This window comes from Citrus sinensis, chromosome 2 (assembly GCF_022201045.2).
Source record: "Citrus sinensis cultivar Valencia sweet orange chromosome 2, DVS_A1.0, whole genome shotgun sequence".
Classification (NCBI taxonomy): domain Eukaryota; kingdom Viridiplantae; phylum Streptophyta; class Magnoliopsida; order Sapindales; family Rutaceae; genus Citrus; species Citrus sinensis.
In genome coordinates this window covers 28,267,641-28,281,572 of record NC_068557.1, presented here as the reverse complement: position 1 = coordinate 28,281,572, position 13,932 = coordinate 28,267,641, and the positions used below count along the sequence as shown (strand labels likewise).

Sequence of the window (13,932 nt, the reverse complement as noted above, 5' to 3'; positions counted from 1 at the left end):
CAGCAACGCAAGAAAATTGCCAAAAAGAAAAAGAAAAACTCTGATAAAAATTCTGACACTTTCTCTTTTTTATTTTTTGGTTTTTCAGGGGTATAAAAATTGACAGCAAAAATTAATGGCAGTTGTGTGTTGATTGATTGGAGGAGAGAGAGAAAAATAAGCTAAAGTAGCAGCTAGCTAGCAGAAGTCCTAGTAGTATTAGTAGCAGTCCCTGCTTATTATTTTTTTTGCTCCACCATCACCACTCACTATTTCCATTACTGGAACAAAGAAACCAAAGTCCTAGTATCGCCATCCCCAAACATAGATATAATTATTAACACATATTCTCTGTAAAAATCTATATATATACCAACTTTAACACAGTTTTAGGTAACTGTTGTACCTGCTGCTCATGTAATAGCTTCTGCTGTTTTCTTACTACATGCAATACTTTTGAGTTTGCCATCAGTTTTAAAGATCTGGGTCTGCCTAAAATCTCATATTTAAGCTAAAGTCTGAGTTTTTTTTTTTTTCATTTTCCTTTTATATGTTGAGATCTGCTGTGAAATGTGGGGGTTAAGTCTTTGAAGATTGTAGGATGAGGATTTTAATTCAAAGTACAAAACTTGTTGTAGGGGTTTGGGTAGGGAAGATAAGAGGAAGCATATGAGGTTGAAATCGATTGTGTTTTGCAGCAAAACCGGTTTCGGTTGATGGGATCATTGTGAATGGTGTTTTGTTGGGTTTCAATGAAGTTTCATGTTTTATAGCATTTGGCTTTTGTGATCGTCTGTTAAAGTTTTCAATTTGGTGAAATTTTTTTTCAATCTCTATTGGTTGTGGAAGGGGTAGAGGAAAGTGAAGGCATGATTATATTGTGTAGAGGGCAGGCAGTGATACAGTGCTTTGGGTGTGTTTTTGGAAGATTGGTTGGTGCATATTGAGTTTGCTTAAGGTTATATTTTTCTGGATCTTTGGCTTGTGGGGTTAAAGTTGGATTTGAAGTTGTTGAATCTTGCTGAGAAAATGAGGCTCTCTACAGCTGGCTTTAGTCCCCAACACCAAGAAGGTACGCTTGTTGTTGCTTGTAGGTCTGGAATCTATCTCTATCTGTGTCTTTCTGTGCTTTCTTTTTGTCATGTTAGATTGCATGTATGTGATCGTTCTGATTCTGTGGAAACTCTGATCTTAGTTGAATCTTTGGAAACTTTATTATCTTTCTTTATGAAATTTAATAGGCCTTTTAATAAAAAATTTTGCAGGGGAGAAGAGGGTTTTGAACTCTGAACTTTGGCATGCCTGTGCTGGCCCTCTGGTTTCTCTTCCTGCTGTTGGAAGCCGTGTTGTTTATTTCCCGCAAGGCCACAGTGAGCAGGTTGGTATTTTTGAATGAAGAAAGTATCGCCAAAGTCTCTGCTTCTAATCTTGAGGAATACGAAGTTGTTTTGCCATGCATCTGTTTTGTAATTTAAACTTCGAAATGATTAATAATTGTTCATCGTGAAGTGAGAGCATGATGGTTGAATATTTCTGATGTGAGCATTCACATAAAGCCATATCTTTTAATTTTATGCTGTCGAGGTCATGATGTTACTTTACCCATTTCTGCTTACTCTTAGTATATCTTTGCCCCGGTGCAATTTTTTTTTTTTTTTTGGGGTAACATCTTCTGCTCTTGTTCCTGAAATTGGTTCTGGTATTGTGATCTTGTCCCCTCTTCTGCCCCTAGTGCCTGTTTCTGGCACAGGATTGTTGCATATAGATTATTTAATCTGAAGGTCACCAGGGAGTTATTTTATTTAAGTTTTTCGCTGCTTCTCTTTTATGGTTTTGAATGATCCATAGGAATCAGATATGGTATCCTGTAATCAACCTTGCTTCTTCTCATTTATATCTCTTTTTACCAATCTTCTATGTAGGTAGCTGCATCAACCAACAAGGAAGTGGATGCCCATATTCCTAACTACCCAAGCTTACCTCCACAACTTATTTGTCAGCTGCACAATGTGACCATGCATGTAAGGGTGTTTTAATTATGTTATTAGATGATTTTAGACATTCCTGGTCACTAAAAGCTCAAAATTTTGTCAACTTCAGGCAGATATTGAGACTGATGAAGTATATGCACAGATGACCTTGCAGCCGCTGAGCCCGGTATGCTATTTTTTCTGTGATTTTATTTTCATTTGTTAGCTTTTTTGACTGGTTCACGTGTTGATAATAATACCCTCCTTGTGTAGCAAGAGCAAAAGGAGGCATACCTTCCCGCAGAGTTGGGAACACTCAGCAAACAGCCAACAAATTACTTTTGTAAGACTTTGACGGCTAGTGACACAAGTACTCATGGAGGATTCTCTGTTCCTCGCCGGGCAGCTGAAAAGGTTTTTCCTCCATTGGTAAGTCTTCTTCATGACTGGATATTATCTGCCATTTCTAAGTGCTCCGAAGGCTTAAGAACCTGCGGATTATTTCTAAAATGATGATTGATTTGCAGGACTTCTCCCAGCAGCCCCCTGCTCAGGAGTTGATTGCTAGAGATCTGCATGACAATGAATGGAAATTTAGACATATATTTCGAGGTAAGATGTTCAAGGATAACCTTTTTGAAGGGTGCCGCATTTTATTTCCCCCTTCCAAAGAGCAGAGCCTAGTTTGTTTTATGTGCAGTCTTTCATACCCTCGTTCTTGGTCTTAGAATATTGGTGAAAGGGAGGAACTTGTATGCTCTATCAATAAGTGGAACATGGTTGGCCGGTAGATAGTTATGGATATTCCTTTTATCATTGAGCTTTATTGCTTGGAACTCCCATGACTTGGCTAAAGACTTTAGTTTTATAAAAGAAGCTGGTTTTATACCCTCCATTGAAACAAATAGCAAGAGTGTCATGATGATTACCACTTCTCTTCATGCAGGCCAGCCCAAAAGGCACCTCCTTACAACTGGATGGAGTGTGTTCGTAAGTGCTAAAAGACTTGTTGCTGGTGACTCTGTGCTTTTCATTTGGTAGGCAGCTGTTTAAGTCTCAAATATTTATCTTTCCATCATTGACCCAATTTTCTAATTGCATCATGACTGAACATATAGTAGTGTTGTTCTGTGTGTGCTTGAGTTGACTTTGGGGATGATTATGCTCTATTGGGACGGATTTCTGTTCCTGCTATAAACAATTCCATTGCCTTGCTTTTGCTTATTAGTCAGTTGGTGCCAGAATGGTGTGCGGTTACTCTTATTTTTTTCCATCTTGACTCTTTAGTATATTGGCATGTTAGAACTACTTAAAAATTATAACTATCTGTTATGTGTTATTTTCTCATGTTCAGACAAATATATGTTTCTTTCATTAGGAATGACAAGAATCAATTACTCCTTGGCATCCGTCGTGCTAATAGACCACCAACTGTGATGCCTTCATCGGTTTTATCAAGCGATAGCATGCATTTGGGGCTTCTTGCTGCTGCAGCTCATGCAGCTGCAACAAATAGCCGTTTTACTATATTTTATAACCCAAGGTTTGGCCCTGTACATGTTAACAGAATTTTAGAAACTTTTTATCTATCACATTTGTTTGAATTCACACCATGTTTCATTTAGGGCTAGCCCCTCAGAGTTTGTGATACCCTTGGCCAAGTACATTAAAGCAGTCTATCACACGCGTGTTTCTGTTGGCATGCGCTTTAGGATGCTATTTGAAACAGAAGAATCAAGCGTGCGTCGGTAGGTTTCAGATTTTTTTCATCTGAGTTATTTGTTTCTTTTGTGTTGTTTGCTATTTCTCTATGAGGGAAACTTCTAAATTCTAAGAATCACTCTTGGAATGTCTAGGAATAGAAGTTGTTTCTCTATTATTCAACCATCCATCTAATGGATTTGAGAATCATCTAACGGATAATTTCTGCTGTTTTGTGTATTTATCCAGCTACATGGGCACGATAACTGGCATAAGTGACTTAGATCCTGTTAAATGGCCGAATTCACATTGGCGATCAGTCAAGGTTTTTTATTTTTCTCTTTTTTTTTTTTTTTTTTTTTTCATATCATTGAAGTAAATTTCAATGAAATAACTCAATGAATGCAGGTTGGCTGGGATGAATCAACTGCTGGGGAGAGGCAGCCAAGAGTTTCTCTTTGGGAGATTGAACCATTAACCACATTCCCAATGTATTCGTCTCCATTTCCACTGAGGCTTAAGCGACCGTGGCCGGTAGGACTACCAGCTTTTCACGGTATGGTTGTCTACTGCTACCTCTAGAGTACAATTTACATCAACTAACTTCTAGCATTGCTTCCAATTCCCATTTCCTAACGTCCCTCCCTGCTTTTTATGGACATGAAGGGCTAATTTTCCTATCCTTTTGCTCTAAGGTATTAAAGATGAGGATCTGGGAATCAATTCTCAACTTATGTGGCTCCGAGGAGATGGAGATCGTGGAATGCAATCTCTAAATTTTCAGGGACTTGGAGTTACGCCATGGATGCAACCAAGGATGGATGCTTCAATGCTTGGCTTACAAAATGACATGTACCAAGCTATGGCTGCTGCTGCACTTCGGGAGATGAGAGCTGTAGATCCTTCGAAACCAAATGCTGCATCCCTTATGCAATTCCAGCAACCTCAAAATCTCCCAAGTAGGACTTCTGCTTTGGTGCAGTCCCAAATGTTGCAACAGTCTCATCCTCAGCAGACATTTCTTCAAGGTGTCCAAGAAAACCAGCATCAATCTCAGTCCCAGACCCACAGTCAGTCTCACCTTCTTCAACCACAGTTGCAGCATTCTCACTCTTTCAATAATCAACAGCAGCAGCCATTGCCACAACCACAGCAACAGGTTGACCATCAGCAGATTCCAAGCGCTGTCTCTGCTATGTCACAGTTTGCTTCAGTTTCTCAATCTCAGTCACCACCAATGCAAGCTATCTCTTCACTCTGCCAGCAGCAGAGTTTCTCTGATTCAAATGGGAACCCTGCGACAAATCCTATTGTTTCTCCTCTGCATAGTCTCTTGGGTTCATATGCCCAGGATGAATCATCCCACCTGCTTAACTTGCCGAGAAGCAATCCCCTGATACATTCTCCTACCTGGCCTTCTAAGCGAGCAGCAGTTGAACCTCTTTTCTCTTCTGGAGCTCCTCACTGTGTTCTGCCCTCCGTGGAACAATTGGGGCCACCTCATGCAAATATCTCTCAGAATTCTATTTCATTGCCCCCTTTTCCTGGTAGGGAGTGTTCGATAGACCAGGAAGGGAGTGCTGATCCACAGAGCCATCTTTTATTTGGGGTTAACATAGAGCCTTCTTCACTTCTGATGCAGAATGAGATGTCAAGCCTTGGGGGAGTTGGGAGCAATAGTGACTCCACAACTATACCCTTTGCTTCTTCTAATTATATGAGCACTGCAGGTGCTGATTTCTCTGTTAATCCAGAAATTGCACCTTCCAGTTGCATTGATGAATCAGGTTTCCTACAGTCTCCAGAAAATGTGGGCCAAGTAAACCCACCCAACAGAACCTTTGTTAAGGTGAGGGTCTTTTTTTTTTTTTTTTTTTAAGTAGAAATAAAATAATCTGTAGTTAAACCAGCTTCTCATATTATCTGATCTATTGGCGGCCTTTTGCAATGGATTCTCATGGATCTGAATTTTTGTTTCATTGATAGGTTTACAAGTCGGGTTCCTTCGGTAGATCACTGGATATCACCAAATTCAGTAGCTACCATGAGCTGCGCAGTGAACTAGCTCGCATGTTTGGCCTTGAAGGCCATTTGGAGGACCCCCTGAGATCAGGCTGGCAGCTTGTATTCGTTGACCGGGAGAATGATGTACTTCTCCTTGGTGATGGCCCCTGGCCGTAAGTTCTATGCTTTGCTGTTCTTCAAATTCTACTCTGTTTTTTTTTTTAACCCATCTGGATTATGATTTGTAGGAATTACTTGTTCACAATGTAAAGACTCAAGTTTTAATTTTGACCATTGGATAATAAAACTTTTGGCATCTTAGGTAGGAATTTTGTAAATAAGGAAAGCAAAATCGTAAAACCTGATTGACTAATATAGTGAAGTGAGAATGTGGAAGCTTCTTCCTATTTTGACTAATATAGTGAAGTAAGAATGTGGAAGCTTCTTCATATTTTGACTAAGTTATGCTTTGATAGTTATGGGGTTTCATGATTTCACATTCTGTTTTCTTCATTATTTGGAGTTTGCATCTGTTAACTTCTGTTTCTTGTTGGCTTGCCATTGATGCACTTCATTCTTCTTGTACCAGGGAGTTTGTAAACAGTGTGTGGTGTATCAAAATACTCTCACCACCAGAAGTGCAGCAAATGGGCAAACGTGGCAATGAGCTTCTGAACTCAGTTCCAATTCAGAGGCTCTCCAACAGCAGCTGTGATGATTATGCAACCCGGCAGGACTCCAGAAATTTGAGTGCTGGTATAACATCCGTGGGGTCACTGGATTTCTGATCAATTTAACCAGTTAAGATACCATTCTCTCTTCTGTAATATTAGTGTCTGTTTCAATCCACGTAGGGGTAGCGAGAGGCTACCTAATTTTAGCTTAAAGTTTATATATAAGCTAAACTGTAATTATAAGATACATTTTCTATTCTGTGGTATGAAATACGCAATCAATATTGATTAGGAGAGTTGTCCATGATGATAGCTGTTCCCCTTTATTATTGTAGCAATTGATTTATAACTAGCGCGGAAAGGTTTCACACTTCTGTAGTTCTAATTTGGACAAAGACATTCAAGTCTGGAAGTTAGTAAAGTGATGGAAACATTTCTAAAAGATGCCAATGCCATGTGATTTGTTTTCATGATAGCATGTGAAAAACAACTCTTTTCTTTAACTTATATTCCGTGCCAATATGTCCTAGACTTTGTTCTGTTAGGCTTTTGGGAAAATGAGCCTAACCCCACCTTTGCATTCGCATTAAATAACATTCATCTCAACTGCCAAGATGCTCCGAGTAGTCTCATACTCAGGCTAGTGGCCTTGTGCTAGTGGAAGAAAGTGAGGTATTGTATATCACTTGGTGTGCCCAGTGCCCAGTGCCCACTAAGGGATGATTTTAGTGAGACGTTTGGACTTTTGGTCTGTGGAGCAAGGAATGCACGGTGAATGTTTTTCAGAATTGTCGTTTTGGAATTTGGAACCATTCCCAATAATTGCGAGTAGCAGAAATGACGGAAGTGGCCTGGAAACAATGGGCCACTGTGATGTCGGTAAACCCACACATGTGAGACACATTGCAATATTTGCTGCCCTCTCGTCTCCCAATGGGTCTCGATCAAAAAAAAGCTAAATTTTCCGTAAATTTTTCAATCAATGCAGACCAAGAGAAAGAGGAAGGAAAATTTGAGTTGGGCTCTCCTTTTCTGATTTGTGGGGTTGAGTTGGGTTTTTGATGCCATTAAGTGGGGGCCGTGACTTTTCTTTTGAAGGGATGGGAGGGTGACAATGTAGGGCTCTATCAACAATAATAGTTAGTGCCCACGTCGTCCCTCTATTTTATTTTTATTTGATTTTTGGTAGGGAAAGGAGAGTTGTCATTTTTCTTAATTGTACTTTGCATCAAAACTTTTGAAATTGGTCCCAATTGCCTGCTGACAGCTGTCTCATCACCCGACCTAAAAGATCCCATCAAATGCGCGTTACCATGTATTCTATTCTCTTCGACTAAATACTTGAGTCTACACGCCAATGTGAATTATGAAATGATAAGGTAATATATCAAAGGGGTTACCAACATATTTAACACATCTATGTTGTCGTATTCCATTATATTATCTTGAGTACCATTAGCTACCTTAATAATTTTATTCCCAATTTGACTTCTACTTTTTAACTGACGTGTCATTTATCTACTGAATGATAAAATAATAATTTGCGTTTATCATGTAATAGATAATGGTATTAAAACTCTCAAGTGTTAAGATCATTGTAGTTTGCGAGTGATTGATGCTTTTTTTTTTCCACCTCTTTTTTCGTTTTCGTTTCGGATACAATGTGGCTTCGCTGTATATAAGTTTTGTCTCGAGTTCGGTTGACATGTTGAGCCGACCCAATGAAACACTATTCTTGCTGAATCGGGCCCTGTTCAGAGAAAACACAAGTGCCTTAGCGATTAGTCTGCTTGGTCCAATATAATTTTAACAACAGAGCAATCTCTACAAATTATTATTATCGATTTTAGTTGGATTATTTGACAGTTGACTCAAACAATCCGAGGGTCAACCATATAATCGTCTGGAAGAGAGACAAAAAATAAAACAAACACCAGTTTAATCGATTCATTTTCGAGTTAGTTACTCATCAAATTTCTACAGAATTTTTCACACAAATCGTTTTGTTTATGAAAATTGAAAATGGCTAGGCCCAAACACCAAACCACGTCCAGCCCATACGATAAACTTGAAAATTACAACAAAAGCCATGAATGAGCATTAAGAAGCTAATTCTACAAGGTCGGTCTAAAGCTAAATAGGGGTTAAAAAAAAAATGATAATTCTAAGGGGTCACTAACAGATAAAAAGGCATTTTTGTCGGCACAACAATGAATAACAAAAACATTTCATAATGCACCATTCCACTATAAACCATTATCAAAAGAAGATCAAGATTAAATGCGAAAATATGCACCATCATCAACTTTGCAAACTGTGCATATTTCAATTAACATATACAACAACGCGCCCTTGGTTGCTGATTGAGACTAGAAAATATTTTGATACTGCTTGGCGCTCAGTAGGCTTATGAGCTACTTCATAAAACTGTTTCCAGTGTTATCAGAACCAACCACAGCAAGTGAAATGGGAAGATGGGATCTGTCCTGTTTGGCGAATATATTCTCCTTGGGCTGCAGTTCTTTCGGCATCTCGGCTTTTTCTTGCTTCAGCAGCAGCACGCTTTTCTTCTGATCTTTGCCTTGACATCGAGATCTTTTTCACCATCTTTGCTTGAGCTTGTGCTCTTATTTGTTCCACTTCAGCCTGAAAGAGTTGCATCTATTCTTATTAGACAAATTAGACGAAGCTCTAGTTAACGTATACACCGAATGTTCTGCTTCTGTTGAAATTTCAATGTTTGATTTAAACTGAACTGACCCTTCGACAATTATTCAAACCATTAACAAATTTTCATTTACATCATCGCCATATACTGGTTAGTAATGGAATTCTTGACTAAATATTTACAGTGAAAGAGACTCGAAATACCTCTATTCTCCGCATCTCTGCTTCCAGTTTTGCTTTCTGCCGACTTTCCCATGCTTGGATTTTGATTTCTTCACGCTTGAATCTGAAAAATTAGAAATATTTCTGTCAGATTAAGATGATCATTATAGCAGGGATTAAGTCATGATATGTTGGTTACTTTCAAGTAAATGCTTTTTTGAATGATGCTCAAGAGTGTTGGGGTCTACAAATGAAACCTTGCTATGTGTTTAGATTTTTCAGCTTCCGCCCATGCGGAAGCACGTTTTTCATATTCTATCCGCTCAAGCTCCTCCATATCACTATTCTTCTCCGCTGAAGAAGTATTCTTTCCTTGTTCATCTTTACTAGCCCAAGCAGCAATATTCATCTTGCCCAGCTGGACACCAAGAGCCACAATTTCTCTCCTTGTTTTTTCCTTAATTTCTTGCTCTGACAAATCTCTTTTGCTATTTTCCACTGGGTGCTGTGATTCATCAATTCCAGTTTGCTCCATAGGAGTGGATGCTGGGGCCCGTCCTCGAGGAGTAGATGGAATTGAAGAAGTTGGGCTTCGGAGTGGAGTGGTTGCACCCACAGGGGTGGCAGTCCTTGAAGGCTCTTGACTAGCCACTGGGGTCATTTCCGTACCCATGTCCCTCATACACACTGATCTTATGGCAGGAACAACTGCAAAATCAAATCGTACATTCAGAAAAATTAATTGCATTAGAAAATATAAAAATGCTACTTTGTTGCTAAACCAATACAAACAAATAGGATTTACACCAATACATTACAGAGTGCCCTTACTGCAAGAACAGTTTGCGAAAGGAAAGTGATCAGACATATATTCAATGTATTCTAAATTTCTGGTAACAATTTAAATCTATCCTTGCCCGGCCCTGCTAGACATATTCAAAAAACATAAATACAGAGCACTTTGGACCCCCCTTCCCCCCCCCCCCCCCCCCCCAAAAGAAAAAACAAGGAAAATGTTTTGATATTCAAATCGAAAGGAGTGCAAAGATAATTTGTGAAAAGAATCAACATTGTTGATTCCCATCGAGTGAATTTGAAGCTAATCCAGGGCAATAATCAAGAATCATGCAAATTTATTCAGGTAACAACTTTACCTGATTCATTTTCTGATGAACTTTTTGTACAAGGTACATCTGTCTGAATCACTTCCTCCAAATCCTTACTCTGAGTGCAAGAGTCAATCATCGCATTTCCACCATGGGCTTGATGAGTTCCAGAAGGAACAAAGGAGAACTTCTCCAAAGTGTGTGATGCAGTTTGGCAGAAGTCCACCCGCTTAGTGTCTGCTGCCCGGACAGTTGATGGCTTGTGATCATAAGTTCCATACTCAGGAACAACTCTCACCATATTAGTTGCTGGCAACCTATTAGCCTGATTGTGCAAAGCATTTTTCTTGGCATAATTAGCCTGTATGATTTGCCTATTCATTATCCATTTTTCAGCATCATTCCACTTTGATGGCATAGGTCTTGAGAATGATCTTGCCATGTGATTTTGCATTGATCTTTCCCCTTTATGAAACTCGAAGCTAGATGAACTAGCATTACTATCATAATCAAGATTGTCATCTTCATGCATTCTCATTGGGTGAATTGCACTCAGATTAACACTATCACCTTTTGAGAATTGCTGCATTTTGACTCGACTGACTTCAGTGTTTTCTCTCGGCAATGTTTCATTTGGCTGGAAAGAAGCTTGTTCGCCTTGGTTGTGGCCCAAAACTACTTCACCAGCTCCTTTCTCAGAAGCAACTTCTAAGCTTGGAGCTGTGACGACAGGAAAATGTCTAGAAATCAATACCTACACCTCTCAGTGCATAAAATCCTAACATACTAAGAGACAACAGTTACATAGAGAGCTTCACTAATGTCAAAAGTGCGTATAGAATGCACTAAGCTGGATGAAGAAGAGGGTAGTCACTGACCTTCATCATCAAAGCCTCCATTCAATAAGCTGTTCCGGACAAACTCAGAATCGTCAAGCCTGGAAGGAGATGTTCTCGCAGAGTTACTGTTTGATCCATCCTTTTTCCTATTATGATGAGGTCCTATAAGCTTCATCCTAAGCTTACTAGGAGAAATTATACCCGTCTGCATTCCCACAATAAAAAAGAATAAAATAAGTCATAAAGAAACAAGAACAATATTAGAAAAAAAAAAATTTGCAAGACGGGGATTGAAATTTGAACCAAGCATACTCAATAATTACTAATGTCACTTTGGATCATATATATCAACTCCATTAACACCAAATAGATTCTATTATCTCTAATTTCTCATTGAATACTAGACTAACATCACCAAATTTGCATACTTAACAAGTGACTATATTCCAATATAACAAAAACAATAAATTTGTTGTCCCTCAGTCTCACCCTCAGAACCAAATAATTCAGAAAAACTCGAAAAAAAAAAAAAAATTTCCCACTTTACAAAACACAATTGCACAGGACCAGACCCATCACCCCCATCAACTACAGAGACAATCACCAAAATGAGCATTTTCAGCTAAAAGAAAATATATATAAATATAAAAAGGGCAAAAAACACGCTAAAATAGTTAAATTTGCGGTAACTCTGATCAAAAGAAAACTTTGTGCCACTCCTGCCATAGTCTCTTGTCACGGGCCGCTCGCACGGGTTGCTGTGCAACGAAACTCATCCCGTGACATTCTGCTCTCATGGAGAGCATTTAGATAAGTTCCAATGTGTGACAAAGAAACCCATAAAAACCAAAATAACCCTCAACTTTAAAAACCGCAAAAAATCGATGGCCATTCATTTCCGCTGCGCTGTTATTACCTGAGCTTTGTGAATCCTCTCGTACTCCATTAGATCTCTCTCTCAAGAACTCTATGTTCTCTCTCTCTCTGCTTAAATGAAGCAGAGCAATGAGCCAGAGATACAGAGGAAGATAAAAGCTTTATTTATTTTATTTGAAGCTAAAACTAAAATTAAATCTAAAACTAAATCTAAAACTAAAACAGGTCTCAGGCTTCTTATAATTTGTAAGGAGGAGAGAGTGTTTGGTAGCCGACAGGTGTAGGAATGTGACCACTGTTGTTAAGTTATTCAATTGTAATAATAAAATCATCATCCAGTTTTTCAAGGAAGTTCCCTCTTCTACAGTACCCCACTCTGATCTCGCCACGTCATCCATTTTGACCGCAGTCCACGGTCCCCATCCTACTTGTCTAAATCCTGGTGGGGGCACTGTATTTAATTTGGTGGACGGCGATCTTTTACATGCACCAGCCGATCAATTGCCGATCATTTTTCAACAAACTGTTTTTAACTATATTTTGATCGAACCTTCAATAGATTTTTTTTTCTTAAATTTAAATCACCAGAAGAGATTTGGATGAGCTTCATTCATATCTAATAAAATCTATTTAAATTCTTCGTGTAAAGTTAAAAATGAATCAACAAATTTTCCCATAGAAATTTTGCAAAAGATCATTACTGTAATTCGATTTTTTTTTTAATTTTGGAATTGCGGAAAAGAAAAGAAAAAAAATGAGAAAAGAAATCATGGGAAATGATTAAGGGCAGGCTTTGGAACAGTGATAATGATGAAAAGGTTGAATTTGATTTAGCTGCCTATGCCCTCACATGCGAAAGTAAATGTGTCAATTGTCATCATCAGTGAATCGATCACAAAAATGAGTAACAAAACTTAAAGAAATTAAATTAAAATAATTTACTTAACATGGAAATTTTGAAAAAAAAAAAAAAAGCTGTCAATTGGACCAATCAATTTATTCGTGACTTTAAAATTATCACAAACAAGAAAATATTATTTTCTCCTGCTTTTGCTTCAGAAAATCTGATTGAAATGACTTTCGATAAATCTAGTGAAATGATATTTTGTCTTTATCATTATCCTCTTTTTTTTTTGTATATTTTCCTTTTATCAAAAACTAAAATGAGATAAATAAATTAACTTGGAAAAGAACTGCCGCTAATCTCGGCATATTTTCTCGATGACGATGACAATAGTCCAAAAACTCCAATTCCTCGCAGATTAGAGGGATTTGATTGGAGGAATGTTTTGCTAATAAATGGTTTTTTTTTTTTTTTTTGTAATTCAGTGAAGAGAAGAAAATACATTCCTGAAATTTAAGTCAGCAGTCAAAGATAATGAAAGAAAACTCGCAGACCAACGCCTTCTTTTAAATAATTAATAAAAAAAAAACAATGAAAATGGGAAATGAATGAATGAATAAATAAGAAAATAGTGTCAGAGTCAGAGAAAGAAGTTCAGAATTCTATAACGTGACCATTCTTCTTGGAATCTTCACCTCTCCCCCTTCCCCTACCCCGTTTAGCTTAGCCCCTCCTATTCGTTGTCCGTTCTCCAATTTTTTTTTCTTCCCAAAATTTTTTAAAATATTTAAATTAATTACCGTTTTTGTACAGATTAATGAAGTTCCCGATGTTATAAGTTTGAACATTGTTACTAAAAATTATTTTTGGCAATGTTATTAAAATTCTAAAATGTACTTGAGTTTTAAATTTATTCGGATAATTTTTAATCGTTGTTATTTTAAGGTAATCATTTGTGGGTTGCGGGTTATGAGCCTCGCACGCCTAATTTATGTGCTCAACTTAATTCATTAGTTGATTGACAACTTACTTTTTGGTTAGATGAATTCAAGTCTTAATAAGAGACCCTTTCTCCTCTCAGTTATTTAATAATTGAATAAGAATAATATT

At 37.9% G+C, this 13,932-nt stretch overlaps 2 protein-coding genes across 2 annotated transcripts; one reads left to right on the top strand and one right to left on the bottom strand.

The window, feature by feature from the left end:
- LOC102620318 (auxin response factor 6) lies at positions 1 to 6,633 on the top strand. Its single transcript, XM_006468195.4, has 14 exons — positions 1 to 1,051; positions 1,245 to 1,357; positions 1,902 to 2,000; positions 2,080 to 2,136; positions 2,223 to 2,378; positions 2,477 to 2,561; positions 2,896 to 2,986; positions 3,328 to 3,492; positions 3,575 to 3,697; positions 3,900 to 3,975; positions 4,059 to 4,206; positions 4,346 to 5,499; positions 5,637 to 5,827; positions 6,244 to 6,633. The coding sequence occupies exons 1-14, from the start codon at positions 1,009 to 1,011 to the stop codon at positions 6,440 to 6,442; spliced, it is 2,700 nt and encodes an 899-aa protein (XP_006468258.2). The 5' UTR covers positions 1 to 1,008; the 3' UTR covers positions 6,443 to 6,633.
- Positions 6,634 to 8,539: 1,906 nt separating this feature from the next.
- On the bottom strand, positions 8,540 to 12,270 carry LOC102620766 (uncharacterized). Its single transcript, XM_006468197.4, has 6 exons — positions 12,019 to 12,270; positions 11,142 to 11,307; positions 10,312 to 10,983; positions 9,415 to 9,865; positions 9,200 to 9,281; positions 8,540 to 8,974 (listed from the first exon to the last, which is right to left on the bottom strand). The coding sequence occupies exons 1-6, from the start codon at positions 12,046 to 12,048 to the stop codon at positions 8,771 to 8,773; spliced, it is 1,605 nt and encodes a 534-aa protein (XP_006468260.2). The 5' UTR covers positions 12,049 to 12,270; the 3' UTR covers positions 8,540 to 8,770.
- Positions 12,271 to 13,932: the final 1,662 nt, after the last annotated feature.

Excerpts from the sequence above, each read along its gene's own strand:
- LOC102620318 (XM_006468195.4), top strand. The coding sequence starts at position 1,009 with ATGAGGCTCTCTACAGCTGGCTTTAGTCCCCAACACCAAGAAG. Across the intron at positions 2,137-2,222 it reads CCTTGCAGCCGCTGAGCCCG|CAAGAGCAAAAGGAGGCATA; the intron begins GTATGCTATTTT and ends CTCCTTGTGTAG. Across the intron at positions 4,207-4,345 it reads AGGACTACCAGCTTTTCACG|GTATTAAAGATGAGGATCTG; the intron begins GTATGGTTGTCT and ends TTTTGCTCTAAG.
- LOC102620766 (XM_006468197.4), bottom strand. The coding sequence starts at position 12,048 with ATGGAGTACGAGAGGATTCACAAAGCTCAG. Across the intron at positions 11,308-12,018 it reads AGAGGATTCACAAAGCTCAG|ACGGGTATAATTTCTCCTAG; the intron begins GTAATAACAGCG and ends GTGGGAATGCAG. Across the intron at positions 10,984-11,141 it reads TGGAGGCTTTGATGATGAAG|CTCCAAGCTTAGAAGTTGCT; the intron begins GTCAGTGACTAC and ends CTGTCGTCACAG.